The sequence below is a fragment of the Triturus cristatus genome, chromosome 5_1, assembly GCF_964204655.1.
Source record: "Triturus cristatus chromosome 5_1, aTriCri1.1, whole genome shotgun sequence".
Classification (NCBI taxonomy): domain Eukaryota; kingdom Metazoa; phylum Chordata; class Amphibia; order Caudata; family Salamandridae; genus Triturus; species Triturus cristatus.
Genome location: NC_140587.1, coordinates 630,043,216 through 630,069,607, shown reverse-complemented (window position 1 = coordinate 630,069,607; position 26,392 = coordinate 630,043,216). Strand labels below are relative to the sequence as shown.

Below are 26,392 nucleotides of genomic sequence, written 5' to 3'. Positions count from 1 at the left end.
AATGTATTTTAACACAAAAATGAAAAACCTAATTCTCTGAATCTGAATTTCTGTGCAGGAGGGCTGTGCAAAATCACATGAATACCCACAAAGTCAGAACATCAGGCTTATTAACAAAAGGGTTCAATGCCAGTTTCTATCTAGGTACTTTCCAAAGTCTGGCTCAAAGGGGAGAGTTCAGGGGCAGGGAGCCTCCATGCTGATGAGCCTTAAGAGTGCAACTACCTCCCATCACTTCATTTGTGTCATACCGTGTGGAGATATAGTTTGTCCAGGGTGGCAAACCTTAAACATATTCTCCGTCGGTGTGGGAGTAAAAGATTTAAAAGAGATTGAAGAGGTCAACAATGCCAAGCATTCTTACAAGACATAAGGGCCCTCATTTAGAGGGGCATGTAAAAGGAAACGTTATGATAACATAGACCAGCCATGGTTTTTTTCAATTTACACTGCCTTTAATCATTCAAGGTATTACTGCATCGCTTCTCTGTAATTCTGCCACTTGTTGCCACCACCTTTAGAAGCAGGTAGAATTTACATACATCAACTTTGTTACCACAACTTATTTATTCACTATCTTTTCTGTTGGGCACATAAATCTAGTGATAAAACTGTGTGAGATCGGATTTACCAACTACTGGCCACTACTAAAGGCTTTATATCAAACATGCACATATTTAAGCATAAACCATAGGTACGTGATTATGCCACAACTGTATATTGTGTTCAGATGTAGATAGTGGATAATTGTAAAGGATGTTGGAGTTTCCAAGGGATGTAAATAATCCAAATCATTCAGTGAAATGGTGGCCACAGACCAAAATAATTATATTATTAGGAGCTTCACAAATATTTACAAATGTTTAGGCCACACTTTTTAAATCCCCTCAGATACACTTCAAACGCCTGGAAAAGAAAATAAGTGGAAAAACGTGTCCATTACTGAGAAAATTTCGACATTTGGGAAAAATACACTGTTATAATTGCACTTTATCAATATGGTCAAATTGTAGAAGTTGGTGTAACTTCCTAATGCTACACGTGCAGTGTACACACTACATATATTAAGCATCTGGTGTTAGGGAAATAGGCACACTTGCCCAATGTACATGAACACAATACATTCACATAGATTTCCTATGCGATGTTTGCAATGCGTAGGGTGTGGAAGGTGATAAAGCTATAGTTATATATGCTTATAAGCAACAATGAGCGGGTTGGGTAAGCAAACCTTTGCGAGCGTTGCCCATTACCTCCCTCTTCCTGGCTGCTGTATCCAGGCAGCTTGAGGCATGCAGCAGTAAAGATTGTTCGAAAAACATGACAAAGGGAAGAGGACTTGAGAGGGAATCAATTAGAATCCGGTGGTGACTCAGAAATGTGTTAATATGTTTCTGATTTGGATGTCAGGTTGACCTTCACGGCACTGTTGTTCCTCACAAGGAGCCCAGGATTATTTATGAAACTGCTTTTCCAGTCATAACATTCGCTTCTTTGACTTCATGCTCCTGAAAACGAACTATAACATGACCAAGATCTAAGCATGTTTCATCCCATGCAAAGATAGCCGCAAGCCATGCGAGCTTCCAACCATACCGGATACCAAGCCCACTACTGAAAAGTAGCCATGAATACGTGGTATATGCAAATACTTCGACACAAAATGGAGCTTGACGACTGCTTACCCATTACTGCAGTAGTCATTATTCCAGTCCACAGCCGGTGCCGGAGGGTTCCTGCAACCCGCGCGAACGTATTCCATTGCTTGAGTAACAACTTGCGCGGCTGTAGATGTTGGGTTGATAAGATTCTGATATTCTGAATGAAGGTTAAATCCCTGAAAATGAAAAGAAGATTCAGTAAGATGAGAGTCCTAGATAATTGACTAACCAGTACAGAAAAGCAACTATGAACAACAGCGAGAGCAACCAGGAAACTAGACCTGCTCCACAATTTCGACAACAAACAGTCGGATGTACCACTATAAGATACAACATGGTGGTGTGTTTTTTAGGCTTACACATGGAGGCCACTGTGTATAAATCGTGCATATACATCCGTGGGGGGCAACCTATGGCCAAATGCAGAGCTCACTCTTTGTACGTGCATTCCGAATCGGGCTGGGAAGACACCATTAGTTAGTTTGCAGAATATGCAACAGAATCTTTTTGAAAGACACAGGCAGCAGGTGGCTGGGTATTTTATTAGCCTGCACCTATTCATGCTTTGTTCTGAGAAGCCTTTCTCTTCATTCAATCAAAAAGGGACCATCTGCTGTTTTTTTATTGGAATTTCTTTTCAACCTACCTCTAATTCAACCAAAACACACTAACTTTGCAGCTGAACTAATGCAATTAAAAGGAGCCTGTATAGCATCTCTAACTGGGGAGGGCAATGCAGAAGAAACCAGGAGTGCATGCATATTTAATAATTGGGTTGCATTGAAATGTTCTTCCAAGCCAAAAGCATTTGTTTTGTGGCGCTTTATGAAGGTGATTTTTATGCAATGCAAGAACAGCTGCAAATAACACCGACTGGTATTGGGAATATACACTGCTGTGTGATTCCATTGATCAGCTGTTGTGTGTTGATGTCTGAGGTGTTTCCTTGGGCACATTTGTGGTATATAATCTAATAGTTCTCTAATTCAATCATTGACCCATGTAGGCTCATATATCAGACAAAGGACGTTTTTCAGGTCTGAGTGATGTACAAAGGGCCCAGCAATCATACTTAATTAGCAGTTTGGAGTTTGCCTCGGGCTTGGGCTCCTAGAATACTGTTTTGCTAGAGTAGCACTGAGCGATACTGCAAAACATTGGACGTTCCCAGAGTACACCCAGCAATATTTAGTAACTTTTCTAAATTTTACAGAAGCTAAACAAGCACAAACTGTAAATGCATTTTCCATTTACCAAAAATACTTTCACCAATGTCAAGTTAAGAGACATCGGCAAAGGCAAAAAGCACAGATGTTACTTAACTAATGAAGTAGAAATGGCTCACATGTACTTGGCTCAAAATATATCCATCAAGACTAACAACTGGTGTTTTCCAGACGCTGGGAGATTGTTACATAAAACTAAGATCTCACTGAAACTAATAATGAACCATGCAGATAAAGAGCAAAGCCAATGAAAAGAAGGTGTGTGATTATTAAATATTTCTGAAAATATGTATGAATTTTGAAATGATTTACTAGCGGGTTTACTGATTGTTAGCCTAGTCATGTCGCAAAAACGGTAGCAGAAAAGACATCAAACACCCTTTGACCCTATGCCGACTTCACCGTTAGAGAAACTATATAACGTTTCACCCCAATAACCAAGCAAGAAATGTCCTCGGGCATGCGTTGTAATAGTTAAAGTATAGGACGTGAATAACAAAAATCCTAAGTATGCATAGAAATACTAAATAACTGCAAATCATTACAAAAACAGTTTAAAGGCAGCCATATGAGTAGCAATTGGGATATAGGTGTAAACTTTGGGGGCAAAAACCATTTAGTGTATCACTTCCATCACGTTCCCAACAGATAAAGTAATGCCTCACCTTCCCTGTCCCCTTCTGTAATCCTTTTATTCCACCTCATCTAGATGAACAAGTTATGTATCTTAGGTAATGTTCTTTCTATTAGATACTCTTTCTTTCTATATTTATAAAGCGCACTGTCACCCCACGGGTATCCTGGTGCTGTATTACGTGGCTACGGACACATACTCCTGGACAGACGAGTGATTGGTGGGCATCATCATGCGACCTGTTCCAGTCATTTGGGAAGAGCCATGTTTTAAGTCTCTTTCTGAATTGTAATAGATCCCCTGTCTGTCTTAGGGTTATTGGGAGTTAATTCCAGAGTCGGGCTGCCTTGGTAATTAATGCTCTTCCTCCAAATCTAATTTTTTAAAATCTGGACCTGCTTGGCAGACTAGCTGATGGGGATCGTAGGCTTCTTACCAGCGCATGCCAATTAAATCTATTTTGTAGGGGGTTGGCCCAAGGCTGTGCAGTCTGTTGGACTTTAGAACTGCAGATTCCTCACCTAGAATATGCCCCAGTCTCCAGACTGGATCTAGAAACTTTTCTTCCCTCTGCTGTGTCGCATTCATACAAGTCCATGAGAGACAGATGAGAGACACATATAAGTGCCATCCTTGTGCGCTGACATCAGTTTCTAATTTCCCTTTCCACGCCCTCAGATGCACAATTGTTCGTACCGGTGTGCTTACCTTTAACTTGAGAACTTTTTAGGTGTTAAAAAGAGGCACTCCACAGAAAACAGAAGTAGGAGAGTGGTGGGAAATCTGCAGTTAGACAGAATATCCACAAAAAAGCATTACCAAAGGTAAATATCTTGTTCTTCTGATGGATACTTCTAATCGCAGATTGTTCAGATTAGAATAGATGACAAAGCAGTACCTCCCAAGGTGGAGCACCTGTGGAATGGACTCAGGCCAAAAGGTCCTGCAGGACTGAGCAGGTGAAGTGTCCTTTCCTCGACACCTGCTTGTTAAATTAGTAGTGCTTTTTTAACGTATGCACTTACTACCATGTCCAAGCCTACCTGATGCCAAGGACAGGTAGTTCACGAGCCAACACAGTAGTAGCAGTCATAGTCTGGTGGAATGGGTCTTCTGTGGGCTGCTTTTTGGCCTGGACATAGCAGATCTCGATGCAGAGGAATATTCAGCTTGACAGGGTGCTGGTCTGCACAGCCTTCCATTTTTTCCACCACGAGAACCCCACAAAAAGATAAGAGTCCACACAGTGTTCCTTGGTTCGATTAATGTAAAAGCTCAAAACCTTTTTGGATGCCAGCTGGTGGATCCTCCCCTCCTCTTTCGAGGGGGTGAGGAGGAGCAAAGAAGGAAGGCAGGGTAATGGATATTTCCACATGAAAGAGGGCAATACATTTTGCCAAGAATGCTGTGCGAGTCCTCAGCATCAACATTTTTGTGAAAAAGGTGGTGTATAGAGGTTCCATTAAAGTGCTTGGAATTCACTCACCAGATGAGATGACATAATTGAGACAAAGAAGAAAGTCACGAGACGCAACAAGCAACTATGCATCAGCTTTAAGAATATACTCATGAGAAACATCAAGACCAGGTTAAGGTTCCACTGTGGCTAACGGCTTGGGAGAGAACATCTGTGTCAAACCTTAAATAAACATCATAAGAGGTGATATAAAAAAGGACAGCTGGTCTGGTAAATGCAGAAAGGCTGAAAGAGCCGACAAATAACCTCCAATAGTGCCCAGTGTAATATCTTAGAAGGCTAAACATAAACAAACAAAAGGATGTTCCCCAGCTTTGCTTGTAAGGGATCCATCATACAAGCGCCACACCAGGCTTACATTTATCTGGGTGCCTGGCATAAATGGATTTCGTGGAAAGACGTCTGGCTGCAAGGATGACATTCACCACCTCAGGGGGCAGGTCAAATGCAGTTAGTTGCTGCCACTCAAACACCACAGATGTAGGTGTAGATTGTGCAGTTTTGGGAGGAAAACCTTGCTGCAAAAGAAGATCCTCCTGAAGTGGCATACTGATACGAGGACAGATACTCGTTCCCAAAAGGTCTGGGTGCTTCCTTCTCCTTGCCCGACTTGGAGCAACTAGGATGACTTGGGTACTTGATCTTTTTCAGAAGTTGGGGCAGGAGAGTAGGGGCAGGAAGTCGTAGAGAAGTCCTGTGTTACATTCCAGTGGGAAAGGATCTCCTAACCAGTGATCTTGTGAAAAGTCCAACACACAAAACTACTGACATTGCACATTCTCAACAGCGCAAAGAGCAAACCAGGGTTCTCCCCAGAGTTGGAAGAAACCGTGTGCCACCTCATGATGTAGATGCCACTCATGATCTGTCAGATACTGCTTGATCAACTTGTCCACTCTAGCATTCACAGATCCTGCCAGGTGGTTCACGACCAGGGATATGCCGTGACGCTCCAACCAACTCCAGAGACACAGAGATTCCTGACACAGGACCCAGGGCCCCACTCCACCCTGTTTGTTGTAATACTATATGGTAGTGGAATTGTCCTTGTGAAGCTGCACTAGCCTCAACTTGATGGATGGTAGGAAGGACTTCAAAGCTATAAGAATGGCCCACAACTTCAACAGATTGAGAGGGAGTTGATCTTCTTTTGGGGATCAAAGAACTAGATCGATCAAAGATCTCATATAGCCTCCTGAGCAATCCAGTAGCATCCATCACCACCACCAGCCCTTGTTGAGAAGGGAGAGGGACCTGTTACTGGACCAATTTCGTCTGAGCAGTCACCACTGCGTACTGTAAGCTGTCTCCTACGAAAGCTGGATGACATCCATAATATTTCCTTGATGTTGGGACATTTGGAATTTTAGATTTAGATTCCATTGGAAAACTTGAATGCCACCTGACATAGCTTACAAGGGGAATGCAGGAGGTTAAGAAGCAAAAATGTTTCAGCGCTCCGCTCACCATGTCCGAGGACCCAGCTGAAATATTCCTCGAAAATCTAAGACTTGATAGGAAGTTCAAGAAACGCTCTAATCAATGGAGGCCACTGCGAAGGAGTCAGGTGCGACTTTAGTTCCTTGAAAGTGAACCCCGACATCAGGAGGTTTACCATCATCTGAAGTTGGTCTACATCTAACTGTAGTTAGTCTGCCTTCAACAGCCAGTCATCGAGGTAGGCAAAAACTGGTATCTCTGACCTTCAGAGGGGGGCTGCGACCAAAGCCATCACTTTCGTAAACATGTGAGGAAGGCTGGTGAGGCTGAAACAGAGCACACAAAACTGAAAATGCTCATGGCCTACTTTGAACTACAAGTAATGTCTGTGGGACTTAAGGAGGGTTTATGAAAATACGCATCCTGCGGGTCCTAAGTACCATTCAGTCATGGGGTTCTGGGAAGGCAGAATCTGGGATAGATTGATCATTTTTAATTTGTCTTTCCACAGGAAGGCATTTAGAGGTCATAGATCCAAAATAGATCAGATACTCATATCCTCTATTGGAAGAAGTAAATAATGAGGGTAACGATCCCCTCCCCTTTACGAATACAGTAACCTCTCGATAGCACCTTTGGAGAGTAACGCTCGCACCTCCTGCAGAAAAATGTACAGTTGCTATTCTGAAATTCTCTCTGAAGTGGAGGGAATGGTTGCCAGGCAAAAAAAAAGGTGGGTCTTAAGGGACTACCAGCATGATCTTCCTGGCCATATCCCACAGGGCATGCATGTAGCAACCCAATAGAATGCCAGCATTAACCAACTAAAGTGCTAGCCTGACGGAGGTAAGCATGCACTAAATCATCATGGACTCCCAGAGGAGTTGTGGGGAATAAATTAGGTCGAAACAAGGCTCTCTGAAGTAGGATGTTTAGTGAGAAAATCCCGCTCACCAGTGGCCAGTCTGTGAATTTGTGGACACCTGCCTATTTTACAGCAGACAGGAACATGTAGCCTTAAGTGTATTGGTGAAGGCCTCAATAAAAGGGAGAAAACTAAGATTAGGCTAGCCTAGGCTGCAAAACATTTGTATGGTCATTCGTTTTGGTCTCAACTGAGGACAGCTGTGAATCTATTCCCTCAGATGCACTTTGGAAGACTAGCAGAAAGGCACTTTCTCCCATTGGTGGCCCAAGTGCCAACTCACACGCTGCCTCAGGAGAGGTGTCAAGCCCACTGGCCTCTTGTAAATCCAAGTAAAAAGTTATCATCTGTATAATGAGGTAGAAGAAAATAATTTCCAATCCCACCATGATCATCCCTATCCTTAGGTGTCCCTTGTTCACAGTCAAAGCCAAACAAAATGATGGAGTCTCAGCTGGAGCATCTGCCCATGTAGGTTCACCAGGTTAGAGTCAGGATGTATGATGACTGATTGCGCTTTTGTAATCTCGTAGCATGACATTGGTACAGATTGAGCCAAAGTTTGTTTGGTATCCGACAGCGGAATCAACACTGGATCCTCTTCCAGTGTTGATGGTGTTGGTGCAGGTATCAACCTGGAAGAGCCCAGAGCAGTTCCTGGAGCCATAGAGGAAGGTTGTACCAGAATCTATACAGAGCCTGAGTCTGGTCTCGCTGGGTAAGAGAGCTGAGAAAGGATTGCTGGGCGTAACCTGACTGGGAGCCCCTTCGGTTCCTTGTGGCCTGAAGGCATGCCAGAGAGAGCTGTAAGCACACAAAACATGGACTCCTTAAAGGTTTTAATCTGCTGCGGCATTGCCCGTGACCTTGAAGGATGTGACATCATGACTTCCTTTCACCTTCTCTTTAGGTACAGAGTGGAGGGATAGGTTGAATTTCCGTTTCACTTTTTAATTTTTGCTTTTCGACTTTGAATTGGAGTTACAATAGGACTTTGAGTGAGAAGTTGACTGCTCCTGGGAATGGCTTCAGAAGCAGTACTGAGTCCGTGGCCACGACTTGGAGTGGGACTTGCATGAATGCCGCAACTTCTTGTGTTCGGTGACATACAGCTTTGCCTTCCGGTCCTGGATCGCCTTCAGGTGCATGAGTGCACGTTAATATATTGAGTCATGGCCCGAGCCCAAACACCAGCAACACACCTTATGCAGGTCCACACCAACATTTGTTTTCTGCAGTGGAGGGATGGTTTGGAACCTGTAGCTTTTGGCCAGGACAATGTTCTATAAAACACTGAAACTCAATTTAGAAGTCGTTGGAAGACCAACAAAATTAGGAGTGGAGCTCTGGATCAGCGTTGGAAAGTGCAGTAAAAAGCAACTGGTTCCATGTGTGACTCCATTACGTCACTTCCGGGGTGGTATGGAGCCAATGTGGCGCTGCATTGCGCCACCTAGCAGTGCCCTTGAACATTGCTGAAGAAAATTTTCCAGATGCAATCTGGTACTTAGGCAGCGCTGGCCGTGGCAATTGTTGGTGCAAGCTGCGGTGGCTTCCTGACGATGGCCCAGGCACTAAATGTTTTTTATAAATTAAGCACTGCACCTGGAGAGTACTCTAAGGTGAAAGGAATCTGTGGTTATAAGTACCTTTCAGAAACAGCTTTCTCGCTATTCATCTTACCTGTTTTTTAATGGTCTGTTCCACATACTCTTTATCTTCTGCCACTGTCCCTTTCCCTTGGTGTAGCTATAATTGGTGTAGCAAGTGCAGTGACACTCTGACCCAAGAAAGTGTGATGGACAACTGCAATCAAATTATGCCTCGCATTATGGCCCATGGTACTCTTTCTACTCCTTTGTCCCAATGTCCCTTGTAGTACCTATTCATATACAGTCATCCTCTGCTTTTTAGCTAGCATGTATGCATGTATGTGTGTTTGTAGTCATGTAGTTTTTATACAGTGGATACTTGGCCATAACTCGGGGGAGCTACGTTTAGCGCAGCACGCTATGTACCACATACAGAGTTTCAGAGTTTAAACCCCTCGTGGCCTTCAAATGATGAGCCTACAGTATTTATTCTGACACATACTGCATGGCCATCCGATTCCTGATGGTTCTTGCATGAAACAGTGATGCACAAAAGTAACTGTTGTGATCTCGCATGACCCTACAAACGTATGTGCAATATTCACACCGTTCACCAACAGAAAGGTAACTGAGACAGACAGACCTCACTTGTACTATATACACGCAAACAATGCACAAGAAACGCACGCTACTGAGGGTTAATTGAACAGAGACGAATGGTTTGGATAGCAAGGCTCAAGAGAAAGAAACATCGCCAACTGTTAGCTACATGAATTGAATGTAAAAATGTCATTTTGCCATGCCCGGCAGAAATAAAGAAATGCCAACTTGATAAAGATTAATTTGATGTCAGGAGGGACATTGGCTCTTTAATTAGATTTCAGCACCCTTCACAGGTTGGTGATGCCACTGCAGATCCTATGAAGCCCACATCCGATGTGAACGGCGATCTTCATCGCCACACATCTTTGGGAACTAATTTCATTTCCTGCTTGTCCGAAGAGGTATTTTCAACAGGCGTCAACGTTGTTTGTCTTTGCAAGTGATTTATTCATCACTCTCCGTGTGATTTAAAAAAAAAAAAAAACTCGAAATTACATCCAAATCCTAAAGAAACTGTTTATTAGGCACGGAAATTGAAAATGTGTCCATGCAATATCATACAAAGATTTTTCCTTTGGGTTATAAAAGAAGTTGACAGATATTAATGATTTTTCCCCTGACCTCATTCGGAGCTCTGCTGCAGTAAAGGAGAGTGCGCATACAGCCATTTTTCAATGTTTATTGCATCAAATAAACTGCAGTTGGGGGAGGGGGCCGCTCGCAGCAAAACATAAAATTCCTCATGTTAAGTGTAAATCACACTTCTGGAATATATACACCTGCTGCAGCCCGACTTACACAATCCGTACAAATAATGCAGGGGATAGTGCAATTCCTGCTTGACTAATACCCGGGTGTGCCTCGACACATCCGGGCTGGCTGGCTGAAACGGAAGTGGCAGGTGGGGGTGTTGAATATCTAGTCCAGCGCATCCTGCTGAGCTCCATGTGGCTTCCATCACATGGCGGCCCTTGCTCATCCAACCAAAGGAATGGTTCTGGTGCCCTATGTGAAGATGCATTGAGCATCTCATTCCTTAATCATGGAGTCCCATTTGATGCTGGTGGAGATACCCTAGGTGACTGCTCAGAATTGCTTTGCCATAGAACTGAGCCAGCGTTAAAGAGACAGAGCGCGGCAGCTAATAACTACACGGGGAAGAGCACTTTTCCCTCCATTTTGCATGGGCGATAGCCTTGTGACCAATACTTTAGCAGACCACCAATATTTGTGTTCTAGAAAAGCAAAACAGGTCAACTTTACGGTCTAATCTCTGTGACATTAAATACACAAGACAAGGTGATATGGTCTCACGAATGATCTGTACACGGTTTTCTCTCCCAAACCATCTAAAATGCTCTGTTAAGAAGTAAACTCTCCTAGCATTATTCTATAAATAACAAGATGCCCCCAAGGGTGAGATACCCAGAGCAATGCAGTAGAGCAAGGGATAGTTTACTATGTCAGTTATTTAATGCGTTAGCTTAGTGTGGGTCGAACAAAACCATTCAGGTTTCAAAGAAGGTTAGTGTAATATGAGCACTTGTTTGCACCATCATCATATACATGCTTCACAAGCGTAAAAACATCAATTATTCAAATTGTGAGGATACAGGAGTGCAGTGTCTTAATTAGAACAGGGAGCAATCAGCAATGCTGAAGGGCAAGGCAACCAAAGTTTACAAGATGATTTTGGGGGAAGACGTAGCAGCGGAGGGCAGTGGTACTTGAAATGTCAAAGGATCAGATAGCTGGCAAGGAAGAGGGTAAGTTTTAAGCAGGCAATAGTAAACAAGGCATTGAATCTTGACTGAGAGAGGTCTAGGGGTTTGGTTTCACTGATTTTGGTGTCTTTATTCACTTCACGGTTCGATGAGAGACATGGCGGTTATCAGCGTGGATGGCTCTGGTGACCCGGAAGTGCAATCTGATGATATGTGTTTCTGGAAGGGGCCAATCCAGTATGGCCACACTTCAGTTAATACTGTTAAAGTGACACATGCTGGTGAGAGATATGGTATAATGATAGGTGGAAGCAGGGTCCATTATTGGGCACTGAGGTTCATGGCTACAGAATCAACCTGAAGAGGGGGCAGGAGCTGCCCTAGTGGGCACATTTGGCACCTGTTATTTGTTAAAACACAAGATCACCTGGCTTTTCTGTGCTTCTATTTTTAACTCTGCGAGGAGCCTGGCACAGTGATCCTTGCCAGTGCCTGTCATTTCATCAAATGACACCCTCCAACAGTTTGCAAGCCAGAACATCACACATCGGAAGCAAATTCCAGCAAATGCTGTATTGGGTTGTAATGCACACAAACTACTATAGCAGACTTACAAAGAGTCATGGTGCTGCTTTCCAGAAGCCCATACGACTACAGGTATTCACCTGTGTGTTTTGCTCCACCTTGTTGATTGGCGTGCTGGGAAACCTGGCAACCTTCTAAGGCTTTAATTATGAATAGGCCAAATAAATACAACACCTGCCCAAACCGTTATTTGGCTAGCGTGTCGAAATGACGAGTTGTCCGGGTATTATCGCAGTGTTAATTACTGGGTTCGGTAAAGGCCGCATCCCCTGTTAAATATCGGCTGGTAAAACCTGCAATTAAAGGGGGAATAAGGCCCAGTAAATAATGGAGAATGGATTTTGATGTCAAGCACACCAAACTCCACATGCTATGCCCAATTCTGAAGGACACAATTAGGAGTAGGGGATAATTATTGCATCCTATAAAACCTAGGGGGATTGGGTTTTACCGAGTGGGATCATTAATGTCTACTCCGCCGGCCCTTCTTAATCAGGGCCTGTGTGTGCAATTCATTGGGGATGGGAAATGAATAAGTGAGTTCAGACTATTCGGTGGTGCCTAGGTTAGGAACTTGGGAGAAGTACAGGTCTGTCTGTCACCAGCATCCACTGGAAGGGAGGGCTGAATAACTGTGAAAAGCCTTTGATGTCTACGTCTTCATTATTTCCCTGTCATAGGCTTTTGCAGTTATTGACCCAGATATGAAGGTACCTTGGAATGGATGCTCAATAAAATAAGATGACCTAAATAAAGGAACAATGGGAAAGTACTCAGTCACTTTTTAGTAGTGCGATAGACCATAGGGCAGGTGAAGAATAAGGTAGGAGCAATAACACGTTTCACGAGCAAGTGTTTCAAAACCCGCAAAGCAGTGAATTTGTACTAATGTATAGGCCCCACCCCTGCCTCCCCAGTGTGACCCTCAGTTCATCAGGAGCGAGTTGAAAGGGACAATTTTAAAAAGCATGTTTTGGTATGTGGAAATACATTAGGAGCACATGAACAATGAGACAGCAGAGATTGCTGACAGCGCCCTTAGCAAGGACAGAGATTCGTGACCATGGACTTGGCGCACTCCTTAGCTAAGGGTCCTCCATATTGATCAGCTAAAAGAGCTTTGGTTTGGACACAGAGAGAGCAGCTTCAGGACGGCACAACCATTGCAGAGGTCAGCACGAGGTCAGGAGAAACAGGCTGAGCAGAAAAGGTCATGATTGCAGAGGAGTCCTCCAATGACGAGGTGAGCTCTAAAGGCAGGCTCTTGTCGCTAGACTACCTTTCTGAAAACCTATCTCTATACTTCATCAAGGTTTCTTATTGTGTTTAGAGTCAGAAACCAAATATTTTTTCTCAGATACTTGGTATATGCCTTGTATGATCCAAAAGGTGTGATTGTGGATCTGGCGCTCACTGCCCATTTGATAGGACAGCAAACGTTATGGTTCCCGGCCCCTCAGTTTGGAACTATTAGCCTGTCGAAATTTAAGCAATCCCGGGTAGCCATGAGATTTTTTTAACTAATTTGCATAACTAATACTGCTTTCATTCTGGATCTCTTTTTTTGGTAGCCAATTCTTCATTTCAAATGGAGGGACAAGGGATGATTACATTCTCAGGGAGCAATTCATAAATGTTTTTTGAAGTATGTGTATGTAAATTTATAAGCGTTGCTGCTATCTTAATATCTGCAGTTGCTCAGCAGTCGACCCCATTATGTGGGTAATAACCCCGGGTGCATCTGAGATGAGGCTATCACAACTGACACAGTTGTATAGATAGAATGATACACTCTGCCAAATTTATAGACTCTGCTATATACGTTTTGGGGGAGGGGGCTCCAAGATCGCAACAAAATGCAGAGTAACTTCTCTAGTACCATCACCAGGAACTCAGTAAGACCATCTCACAGGGCTACAAGGGGCACAGGGAACTCCTCTTCCTTAAGATCATTGTACTGAAAGATGTTGCAGACTACACACTATATGGATAGTCACCTTCTTTCAGTGATCTCCGTACTTAGCACATCAATTATTGCAGAGCAATGCATGTTTGCGGTCACAAGTCCAGATGAACTTGGTGCTTAGATCTAGCTTTTAATGTTTGGCATGAAAAGAATGCTGCCCCTGCCTTGTCCCTGAGGCACAAAGTAATCCAGTAATAGTTTTCATAAACAGATATGAAGTCCTTTGACAGATCTCTCAAATGGATTCCTGGACAGACTGTCAAAGGATGTATTCCCTAAGTGCACCAGAGTTGTAATTCTTATGGTGATGAGCAAAGGGTTGGGGGTAAAGGCTAGCTGTTGAGGGCATGCAATGTAATGTATTTCTACCTGGAAAACCAGGGTCATTGCACAATTAATCTTTGCAAGTGTCCCTGAGGCCATAAGAGTAGGGATTGACGAGTTAATATTGTCGTAATTACCACCGTATGACACAATGACTATGATTTACAATTTGGCTAGTGGAAATTCCTCTTACTTTGGCAGTGGATATTGCACCTCGGCCCTGGCATTGGAGGAATATCCACAAAACCTGACATTCCAACACTGCGGAAGATCAGTGGTAGTTACTTCTGCCAGTCTACCATCAGTAGAGAATATCTCTTGCTGCAAAAAACTTTCAGACTACCAATAAAGGAGATATAGGCTGTCACTAATGACAACTCCCACTCCATGGAGCTTTTGGAATGGCATCCAATCCTGCCTTGCAGTGATGCAAGTATGTGTCTACACTCCATGGTATGATCACCCGTGTATCCTGTGTTTCTCACCTAATATTCTTCCACGTACCACACATGGGATGAGAAGGAGGACAATTAGGTAATCCTTCTGCGGTAACCTGTTGTCAAGTGAAATACTGTATAACTAATGAGAGGTCTCCACTCCTCTTTACACCTCCTGATAATTGATACAGCAAACAAGATTATATAGCGTTATTGTTCCAATGCAACAAGACTGGAGAACATCTGGTATTAAATAACGATATTCTGTTATTCCACATACATTATACCTAATGTTAGAATGTGGGATGAAAGGGGCTGTGGGAGGGATACAGCACTGAGATGCAAACCTTAGAAAGGGGTTGGTGAATGAACAGGCAGAATCATGTTGGCTCTCAGGAATAGGCAATGTGGTCATTATCAACCTTGCAACAGTTTGTAATCTTCTGACAGTGGAGGAAATATTAAAACGCTAATATTCACCTCAGCACAACTTAATTATAACCTTTAAGCGCTTCACATCCCCAATAAAAAGAATCACTCAGGAATATACGACTCATCTAGACAGGGCAAATAAAAAGCCTGAACAAGCCCATCTCAGACTTGCGTCCCAGATGAGGTGCTGTCCAAGGACAAATTATGCTACATTATGGGGATGAGGGTAAGCATCCTTTTTAGGTCTAGCCCACTAGACAGCACATGTGTGCTCATCCCATGGAGCATTCCCTCTTTACAATCTCTTTGATTGGTTGACATTGCTGCCTCGACTACTGGCTCCTCCCACTTGCTTGTGTGATTAGCCCCAGTGCTTCCTCCCAATAATTCCTCCTTGTTGATTTCCCTTAAACTCCTTGTTGCTTTCACTCCTGCCCTCTTACCACTGATTTGCATCCCTTCCAGCCTCCCCCGTGGCTTGCGCATCCCCTCCTGATTTGCTCAGCATTTCTCCCTACCATTGCTCATGTTGCTTTGCTGGTTGTCCCCACGCTTCCCTGTGTTGCTTTGATGTTCTTCCACACTATCCTGTGTTCCTTCGCTCCCCCTTCCCCACTTACATAAAAAAAACACCTTTACACATTTTCTTTTCTTTTTAGTTACAGTTCTAACTCGGGTCAATATAAAAAAAAAAAACCTGTGTCACTTTGTAGGTTCACGCATCTGTGCGAATGGCGCGGGTGGTCTCATCAAACTCTTTCGGTATTTTCGATTTTAGCCACACCGCACAGCTTCACGGATGCTGTGCAGCGTGGCTAAAACCATTGGCAAAATCAATAGGTTACAAAGGCATGACCACTTGGCTTTGCCAATGCTTGTTAGGTTTCTCCTTATCTATCATAAGACTGATAACCCAGACATAGGCCATTGGAATTACAGCTGTATATTGTGCTTATAAAAACACAGAGGATTTCCTCAAACCCCATTAAAATTCTTCTCACTCACTCTTGGGGTATTACAGTTTATCAGAATGCCAACACTTTTAAAATCGACCTTTTGACACTAAGGAGGTTATTTAGAGATCGGTGGATGCAGGACATCTGCCAAAATACTTCTCATTCACTTTAAATGTCTATTTAGAGTGCATAACTTCGTACTACTGTAAATAGGGCCGAGAGGACGGACGTCTGTCATTTTTTTGGCAGAAGTCCTGCATTCCAAATCTCTAAACAGCACCTTAAATATGTTTAATGAACATCTGTGGTAAAGGTACGGAAATCGTTTTGTACATTTTTGCTGACATTTTTATGCATGTTCCTTCATGTTTTAAAGCAGACACATTTCCCTTCTGTTCTTGATATTGGAGATCCATTTCTGATTTGAGCACACAGTTACCACAAAAGGAGGCTGACCCAGCGGTGGCAGATCCAACAAAAATTGCAAACGAAGATAGCCCATTGTAATTTCTGCCAATTTATGTAGCTATAAATATGATATCTTTTGTGTTCCTGGCACAATGTACGCATCGGCCACATTGTGAACAATAGGATGCACTTTGCCGCTCAAGACGATTACGTTGCCTCCTAGTAAGATCTCAGTTACAGGCTGGTTTGCTCATTATAAACATTATTCAGTCATTAGTTTGCAGCAGAAACACATTGTTTGCACCAACATTCTAAGAACTTTTCGAACTTTAATCCTATAAAAGAATGATAACTGTGAGAGGCTACATATCCTTTTAATATTGGACAGTTTGATATTAAACTGAGATGAAGGAAAAGTAAAACAGCTACCTTAGAAAGAATTATAAACATCTTACCCCACTCCTCCCAATGATACCATTCCTTTTGAGATAGACACATTTACCCCATCATTCAATTGCCCAACCAACCACACACGTCATGCAAGCAGAGATCTAAAACGAACCTGCGGCATTGTGGGTGAATGTAAAGCAGACTGCATCTGAAGCTGGCTCCCCAGGGAGTGCTGCATTGACATCTGCTGATGCTGCATGCTTAGGTGCTGGTGAAGTGGTGGGCTCATCTGAATTGGAGGAGGTGGAGATACGGCCATGTTGGCTATGGAAACAGTCACTGGCATTTGATTGTTGGGTTTAGGGGCAATACTTCTTGGGAGACTGGGGTGCATGGCGGATATGTGATGATTCATTCCTTGTTGCTGATGGTAGGGTGAATTGAGATACAGTGCCGAATGCGCCTGCACTGCTCCATGAAACACGGACTGCTTTGAATTCATCATTTGAGATGCTTGAGATGTCTTAACATCAGGAGGTTCACTGTAACTCTGTTGAGATAACAGATAAGACATTTTAAATGGAAACAGGTTTAAGAGAATTCTATTTTAAAACTAATCAAAGTACAGATTTACAGTTAAAAGCATATATATAAGTACCTGAACGAGAGGTGTGTAGGAAGTAGGTATAAAATTGACAATCAAAATAACCCCAGGTCCCTACTATCAAAAATTACATTAGTCTCTAACCTAGGAACACAAAGGGGCCGATTACGATTGTGGTTGGTCAGACTGCCGTTTGCTTCTGCGGCAGTCAGGAGACCGTACGATAAGCATGCGGCGATCTGAACACCGCATTACGATGAGACTGCCATGCTGACGGCAGCCTTCCCAATATGACAAGGCTGTTGGAAAGGGATATCGTAATCCTGATGGTGGTGCCTACCTCAGCACCGCTTCCTTTCAGGAATACGATTCCGACTGCTGCCTCGTCGGGATTCCTGATCCTGGCGGAGGCGGCGATCTTCCCCCCGACCGCTGTGGGTTCGACTGTCGGGACTGTAATCCAGCGGTCGGCCCAAAGGGCTGTCGGACCACCACAGACGGCATGTTGGTGGCTGTCCGACCCCTATTGTAATGAAGCCCTTAGTTCCAACTTGGTATAGCTCCACCTTGATTAAAAAACACAAGACAGTATATCTATCCTCGAACACTTACCAGTAAGAGCACTGGCTTACTGCTTTCAATGATACGGATACAAATGGATATAAGATGGAATGTGTAAAGTACTCCAAAAGTATACCTTCTGACCTACAGTAAAGGTTAGACTCTTGATAGAAATGCTAGTCTCATTTATTCAAATGTGGACAAGTAATGCCCTTTGGGACTTACAGTAGTACAACAGCAGGGTTTCACATATTTACTGTGAGTTTCTGCAGTTGGACCTCTGTATGCTGGCTCCTGAATGGAGGCCTGATTTAGATGGCAATGGAAAATACTATAATTTCCAGGGCTAGTGTTAAATCCAGAAAAATATTCATAAGGGTAATTTTTCTAACATTCTCTTCCTATGGCAGTGAGACATTCCATCAATACATTACACAGAGTATCCTCCAGAAATTTGAGAATGTTCCATTACCACCTAACTCTAACACAGAATTTTAGTGTTTGCTTATTCGTGGGGCCCTCACAAATCTGAATGCAAATGTAATTGTTAGTCCTGTATTGTGAGTCGAATACTGGGAGCTGAAAAATAAAGGATAATAACCAAGTTTACTTCTCAGAGCATGAGTAGCATATAAAAACTGTCTACTAGGTGTAACTGAATATCTATATCTTCGCTTTCTTTCAGAATGGCAAATTTGCATCAGGAGACCCAATGTCTCATTTGTGATATGCACTATGATAAACTATCTAAAATATAGATGCTTGCGTTATTGCTTTCTTAATTATATTATTATAGCTGAAAATTCACATGTGCATTCAATTTAAATAAAAAACTTAGTTTGGATGATATTATTCTTTCCAACAGCATGTGTAATACCAGACACGCTAATGTAGTTCCAGTCTGTGCGGTTTGCAACTTGCCATTCACTTATGACACAGAATCATCTTCTTGCAAAGGTGTGATTTCGCACAAAGGTGTGAAAGTCCACATAGATATTAATGGACAAAGCAATGTGAATGCATCTGAGCAAAGAAAGATTAACAATCTATTTTGCATACTTTTGCTTAGCATGAATTAATAATTGAGGGATTTAACTGTCATTGTGTGAGCTAAGACTAAAATAAAGTAGTGGAAATTAGATAGAAAAGAGGGACAATGAGAGGAGCTGAAAATAACAAAAGTGAGGCATATTAGGATAGTGCTTGAAATAAGAACTGTCAAAGCAAAATAAACAGTTATAAAGAGAGCAGCATTTGTACAAAGAAAATGAAAGATAAATTAACAACAGAAATAACTTGAATAGATAAAATGCAGAAATAAAATCAGGATAATGAAAATGCTACATCGTGTGAAGAAATATAACAAAAAGTAATGGTGGTAGATGTGAAAAAAGAGACAGTTAAAACTAGTGTTAGGCCATGTCCCAAAACAAGTCACGGCATCAAGTCATTAAGGTACTATGAATTTGGTCATAAGTATATAACATGTTTGCCATAGTCCAGTGGCACAACTGAATAAACAAACATGAACTCCTCATTTCTAAAGATGAAATATGTTTGAAGACTGTGGGGCACATTCACAAAGTTTTATTTTTAGAGCAAGTTCAGGAGTAATTCAGGATTAAATACCATCTACTCACAGGGAAATCTTTGTGAACTGGACACTAATACAATAGACAATAAGCAGACCTTAATATGGATGTTATAATTGAGATGTCAAATCTTGGAGAAAAGGTACACATGGCTCTAAGATTATGTAAATTAAAAGCAATTACCACGAAGAGCTTCTTGAAGACTAACAGTGAATTTGTAGGTCATAACAGAAGGAATAATGATGAAAATACTTCAATGGAAGACATGGATGATTATGTAGCACATGCACCTACATTACATGTTCATTAGCATCTACTGCTGTTTACTGAGAAGACAAAACATTTTTTTCAAAGTGAGCCTCCAGTTTTAATAAGGATGACCACATTGAATCTCACCAACTGTAAAACAGCTTTAGCCAATATTAAATAAAGAGCTTGAATAATGTTTTAAATCAAAGCGCGGTATTAATGTAATAGCACGAAAGCCAAGATATTCATATATCAAATACAAGTTTTGAAAAGATATTTAAGAGTCCTGTTAAAGTTGACCAAACTATTAACAAAGAAGTATATTGTTTTCTGATATACTTGACCACAGCCACTAGTAGGTATAAATGCTTTTAAAGTCTTGAAGGTTTACTGTATATTCCTGATCTTCATTGAAGGACATATCTTTATCTAATCACCTTTCTAAATCTAAATCAGAGGTATTTAAGTTTAGTACAAGTTTTTCACTAGTAGTCTGTGCCTCCATCAGATAGTATTTTACACATGATTTCACCTGACAAGCAAGAGAATTTTAAGATTAATATATTATCCATTAATAAATCACTCCACTCAGGCCCGCACATGTTGAGAGGCTGGATAGATGGAAATTACACTGAGTGATATCAAATAGTCTTTTAATCTACTAGTGCTATGTTCCACTGTTAGGAACATGGATAAAAGGTTCCATTAAACAAAGATGTAGGACGGAGTATATTCTGGGGAGAGCGCAGGATTGGTAAATGGCCTTTCTGTTGACTTTGTGGGATCTGTATCAGCGGTGTGAATAACGACTTTTAGACCTTGTGCAAAAGAATCAACTCTTCGTAGAAAAATAACATTTAATAGTATATTGTTTTCTGATATACTTGACCACAGCCACTAGTAGGTATAAATGCTTTGAAAGTCTTGAAGGTTTACTGTATATTCCTGATCTTCATTGAAGGACATATCTTTATCTAATCACCTTTCTAAATCTAAATCAGAGGTATTTAAGTTTAGTACAAGTTTTTCACTAGTAGTCTGTGCCTCCATCAGATAGTATTTTACACATGATTTCACCTGACAAGCAAGAGAATTTTAAGATTAATATATTATCCATTAATAAATCACTCCACTCAGGCCCGCACATGTTGAGAGGCTGGATAGATGGAAATTACACTGAGTGATATCAAATAGTCTTTTAATCTACTAGTGCTATGTTCCACTGTTAGGAACATGGATAAAAGGTTCCATTAAACAAAGATGTAGGATGGAGTATATTCTGGGGAGAGCGCAGGATTGGTAAATGGCCTTTCTGTTGACTTTGTGGGATCTGTATCAGCGGTGTGAATAACGACTTTTAGACCTTGTGCAAAAGAATCAACTCTTCGTAGAAAAATAACATTTAATAGGCTGAAGCAGTGATCAACTGAAATGGACTGGCAACAAATGAATACTCAGAATGCGATTCCATTAAAAATTCCCAAAGGGGTCTATCTGTCGAGGTATTTGTGATACTTGGTTCTGTTTCTAAGATGCCTGTTGATAATGTAAATCACAAGGACAGAGATGGCTTACTTACAGGTCTATCATTCACAAGGTGCTTAGAAGGAAGGAGGCAGTAGGTGGTGTGTTTAAAGTAGAAATCTGGTTTGGCAGGTTAGGCTTAAACATAGCAGAGCTGACAAGGCGTGGTCTGAAAAGTTTTTTATTACATGTATTTAAAAATGACACTAAAATAAGTTAATTACATAATACACAGGCCAACCAGGGGCATAGATGTTACATCCAGGTCAGCCATAGGTAACAACTCTGCACTAATTCAATCTTATGAATCTTCATCTGACATAAACTCTGTGAAAGTGCATTGATTCAATTTCGCTCATTCAGAGTCTGCCTAACTAGTGCTTAAAGCACCCAAGTTACTGTTCTGTAATGCAGGTGTTCTTCATGGTTGCAACTAGTTTGATTGCTTATGAATGTGGTACAGGGTTAAAATGTGAATAGGATATAGGTTGTTTTATTGAGAGAGATATCTATAACACTTCTGGTGTCTTATAACTCTCTGCAATAGTTAGTGAATATTCCTCTGATATTTCTATGTTCTCCGCTGGGCCAGGAGTTCTATGGACAATTAATGGGCTTCCACCTTGCTAAGTAAATGCATTTTGCCCTTGCATGATGTGATGGTTTTGGTCTGGCTTTGTTATTCATAAAGGGTAATGGGTAGGATTGTCAATATGGATGGCTATAATCACCGTACAATGTATTGAGCAGGTGTCCCTCCTGTGTTTCCCTGGTACTATGGCTAGAGTGCAATCATCTTTTTGTGGGGTGGTTCAAAGGTGTTGTTGCATCTGTGTAAGAGGCTGGTTTGACCCTTTATGACCTAGACTAGGTTCACTAGCATTTTAAGACTGGGAGTTACATAGCTATCCACACTTGCAGAAGAAGTACATTGTGTAAATGTAATTTTCAGGTTTGGCTCAATGAATTGAGCTAGTGTAAATCACCTATGCAAAACCATTAGAAGATATAAAATAAGTACCTGGGTATATGTTGCTTGAGTGCTTTGGTGTATGTCTTTATGCTGGCTTGTGTGTGTGTCTGTTTGTCTGTAACCCTTTACCTCTATTGTTCTTTTTGCATTTGTACATGTGTCCTTGTGCATTGTGTGCAGCATGCTCTATACTACAGACACACTGACAAAATCAGTATCTGCTGATGCTTCCGGGTAGAGACTGTACTTATGCTTGTGGAATATGCACAAAATATGGACACAAGTTTTCCAGCGGATTGTCACGAACTGGTGATACGAATATGATGAGCACTCACAAAGTTGTAACTTTGTGTGCATTTTGGCAGCATTTAAACTAGCCCCTGCAAACTGTGGACACATCTTACCTTTAACATAATTCACGTAGGCACAGGTAGGATGGTACGTACAGTAAAGGATATCTGACACAGTTGTTATAGAAGGGGACTTTAAAAATAGAAGTTAATAAACGGTGTAAAACACGTGTTTCATATGCTTGTACTGTATCCACAGGGCGCAGTCTGCAGGCGTAGGGTTCAGGGAAACAGGCTCATGTATGGAAATCTAAAACAGTCATAGGCTTCTCTGGTGTATTCCTGTGACAAGTATGAATGGGTATAAGTTCCAGTGCCTAAATCTACACATCTGGAATTTGTAACATTTTTTATCCTTAAAGGCACACAAGTCAAGGAACAATATCCACTCAAATTGTGCCCTTTTATGTTTTAATATTAAAAAAGCATGGCAGATTTTTTTTTTTTTTAGAGGAATACTGAACTGGAAACCAGTCATGTGGCTCCGTGGGGAGTCCAAGTATTAGCTCCATGTTAGAATCTCCCATGCGCTGAAGAAAGGGCGCCCTTGAATGTTGCTTAGTTATTTCTACAAACCCACAAATCTTGCACAAGCCAGGAATGTAAGCAACATGACTGAGTACTCCTCTCCAGTATTACGCATCGTACCTAGGTAGTTCTGTCTGTGATGGATTCAGTAAACACCCACTGCCCCATTACTGTGGTACTCACTCTTGACACGAAGCTTCAGGTGAGGGGAATGACAGGCGAAACATGCTGCGAATGAAACACGTGCAAAATGACCCTCTGGAAGAGCAGCCAGATACAGGATGGGAGAGACAGGACTTTAATCTGTGACCTCAATCGCCATGTCTGGTCAGTATCAAGTCAAAGTATGCTTTTTCGGTCTCAGAGGCGCTGGGTGAAAGCAGGCTGTGGGTCCCTTGTACACATTCATTGCAGTCCATGCTCACTTCACAGAGCAAAGCCATGGAAAGCGGCGTTCTTAAAAATATAAATTGATGAGTTCCTTAATGCGAAAAAATACAAAAAAATGCAAATCTTGAAATGCCCATTAGTGTAGTCGTTTCCAGTATTGTGGAGTGGTGTCATCGCCTGCTTTTCACTGACAATGTCTCTCTGCGTGATAAAAGTGTTCAAGTGTCGAGGCGCTAGAGGTGCTATTACGCATCCGGTAATGCTGCTTCTGGTACTACCACTTGCTTTGCGGGTCAGAGTTTGCTCTCTGCTCGCAGCAGGTTGGATTTGTGAGCGGGAAAGGGTCTGGGGTATGGGAGGGACTAGGCTCTCTCACGCCTTCTGTCTGCCCTGAAGCCCGGGTGGTTTTACCATGGGTGGAAGCACACTGGTAGATTCGGTTGTGGTATTTTTGCAACCGGTTATTAGCCGGATGGCAACACACAAAAATAGACGGGCCAGGAAGGTATCCGGATAGGAGACCCCTCTGCTCGGACTGACTTGATCATACGGGGCTCCTCCAATGCGGTTTCCGAATGCTGCCCATCTGACCCGAACTGTGTAACACCGAGGCGTTCGCTTGGTTCAGGTCATGTGGCTTCCTAATAGGTGAACTCTTCCGCCTACACGTGTTTAGCTCGGACCTTCTGACCATCGGTGGCGTACATAACATAACCCTTGAATTAAAACTATCTGCCGCGCGAGCTCGGGTCTCTGATTAACGCGCCCCATATGTCACTTGAGGGAACTGAACGGCAAGGCAGAGAGCTATCGTTCCGATGCAGAACATGTAACGGGAACCAGCCGCTCGCAGTCGAGAATGTTCTGTGAATGTCAAACACATGCAAATAAGGTTTACTAGAGTTTATGTTTTCTTTTTAATTACAAGAACACTTTCCCAAATTGTCACACTGATAATTTCTCTTGACTCGTTATTGGCACAATGTCAGTGAGGCGCAGTTAACACTTCTAAGATCTCTCTGTAAACAAGGCCTGGAGTGGTGGCATGGCAACATGTGTGACGCTTAATGAAAGAAGCGAAATAAACAAACAATTAAATAAAAAACACAAAGTATAATCGGTTACCTTGGACACCAGGCTGGCTCTGTACGCAGCTAACTGTTTTAGGTACTCTTTTTTAGCAGCCTCGGTCTTCTTTTTATATACCTAGAGAAGGAAGGAGGAATAAAAGCCTTAAAAGTGGTTCCATTGTTTGAGCTTCTACTGATATTTTATTGGTCGTGCAAGTTAATAGGCTACAGTACCTCAAGGTTGGGGAACACACGTTTAGATTATAAACATATGGAGAAAAAAAATCAAACGAACTGCAATGCAAAAGTCATTTGGTTCAGTAAATAATATGGATGACGTCACAGTTAGCAGTGTTTTTTTCTTGCCAAGATTAGGGATAGTCTAGTACACAAACACACACACACGCACGCACACACACATACACTTCACTGCTCATACTTACCCAACAGATTACCAGATCTTGGTCTAGCATCTCTCCTTCATCCCATGTCTGGCAGTGATAAACATGTTTTGACATGAGCTGCACTTCCGTGATGGCCCCGCGCTAACACTGGGCAAAAGCCTAGAAGGCAGGGCGTCAATACCTGCCCATTTACCATGTGGCTTTACATTAAGCCATATGGTGACTCACTAAGCACTGCATTCCTGCAATGCAGTCCTCTCTCTCTCTCTCTCTCACACACACAGACACACGCACACATACTCTGCATACAGCCTAACCAACACCCACAGACCCCCTCCCAAGACATACCTATATATACAAGGGCCAGAAATTGAAGGTAAAAGAGTGTGTATCTGCTATTCCAAATCCAAGCGTGCCTTCATGCTCGGCTAGCAATACAGTGAACTAAAGAAAATGTAACTGCACTTTTAGTTTTTTGAGGCACTCGCTCGCAAATACCCACACACACTACAGGGACGGGGCCCTGATGAGCAATGGACCTCATAAAGATGGCCTTTAAATGGCATTCTCAGGGTTCACCAACACTGTGAGGACCGGTTCAGTCCCCAAGGTGTGTGTTCAAACACACATAGACACACACACACACACCTCTGAGCTAGTCACACCATCTTAACGTTCAACAACAAGCCCCACAAGTGATCGGATTTCCATTTGAGGCAAGAAGCCCAGTGGCTTGGGGGGCTCCTGTGCCACTCCCAAATCTTGGTCAGAGGCTGAGTGCTCCCGCCCTCCTAAAGGCCTGTTCATGTGAGATGGGGCACGCAGCCCATCAAACATGGAGCACTTATCTTGATGGTTTAGAAGTCACTGAGGGAATGGAACTGTGTTGCAGTGTCTCCAGCAGTCTGTAGAATGTAGCACAGCTCCAACTCCTCTACGTGTCAAACCTTGGTTTCTGTTGGGGGTCGGGCGACAGTGCTCCAAAAGAAAAGCCGCCACTCATCCCCAGGCCTTCAGATTTCTTACTGCTTTTGGGTCTGCCAGATTACCTGACTGGCTATTTTGGCAATGGTGCAGAGTGTAGTGAAAGATGGAGAAAACCTACTCATTCTTTTTTGGGGCAGCAGTTGGCAGGTGAGTGGCCCACCACTGGTACATGGAAAAAGACAATGGAGTCTGATGAGAGAAAATGCTTTATCATGTCAGCAAAATCTGGCAACAACTTAGCTCATAACTAATCACAACCAGTAATGAAACTGAAATCAATATGTGTTCAATGACTATCAAAAGCTAGTCAAAAATGGGCTGTGCATGATATCACAGATAATGCATTTCAAGCTTTATGAGCCGTCATAGAGAAATCTTGG

General features: G+C 42.3%; 1 protein-coding gene across 2 annotated transcripts in view; it reads right to left on the bottom strand.

Annotated features, from left to right (window-relative positions):
* The window catches only part of TOX (thymocyte selection associated high mobility group box), a 357,067-nt gene that overhangs the window by 3,599 nt on the left and 327,076 nt on the right, over window positions 1-26,392 (bottom strand). For both annotated transcript variants that reach the window (XM_085605562.1, XM_085605563.1), the window contains 3 exons: window positions 24,677-24,757; window positions 16,953-17,330; window positions 1,686-1,837 (listed from right to left, as the gene is read on the bottom strand). In XM_085605562.1, the coding sequence (XP_085461688.1) occupies window positions 1,686-1,837; window positions 16,953-17,330; window positions 24,677-24,757 (611 nt within the window). The remainder of the gene's footprint in view (window positions 1-1,685; window positions 1,838-16,952; window positions 17,331-24,676; window positions 24,758-26,392) is intronic.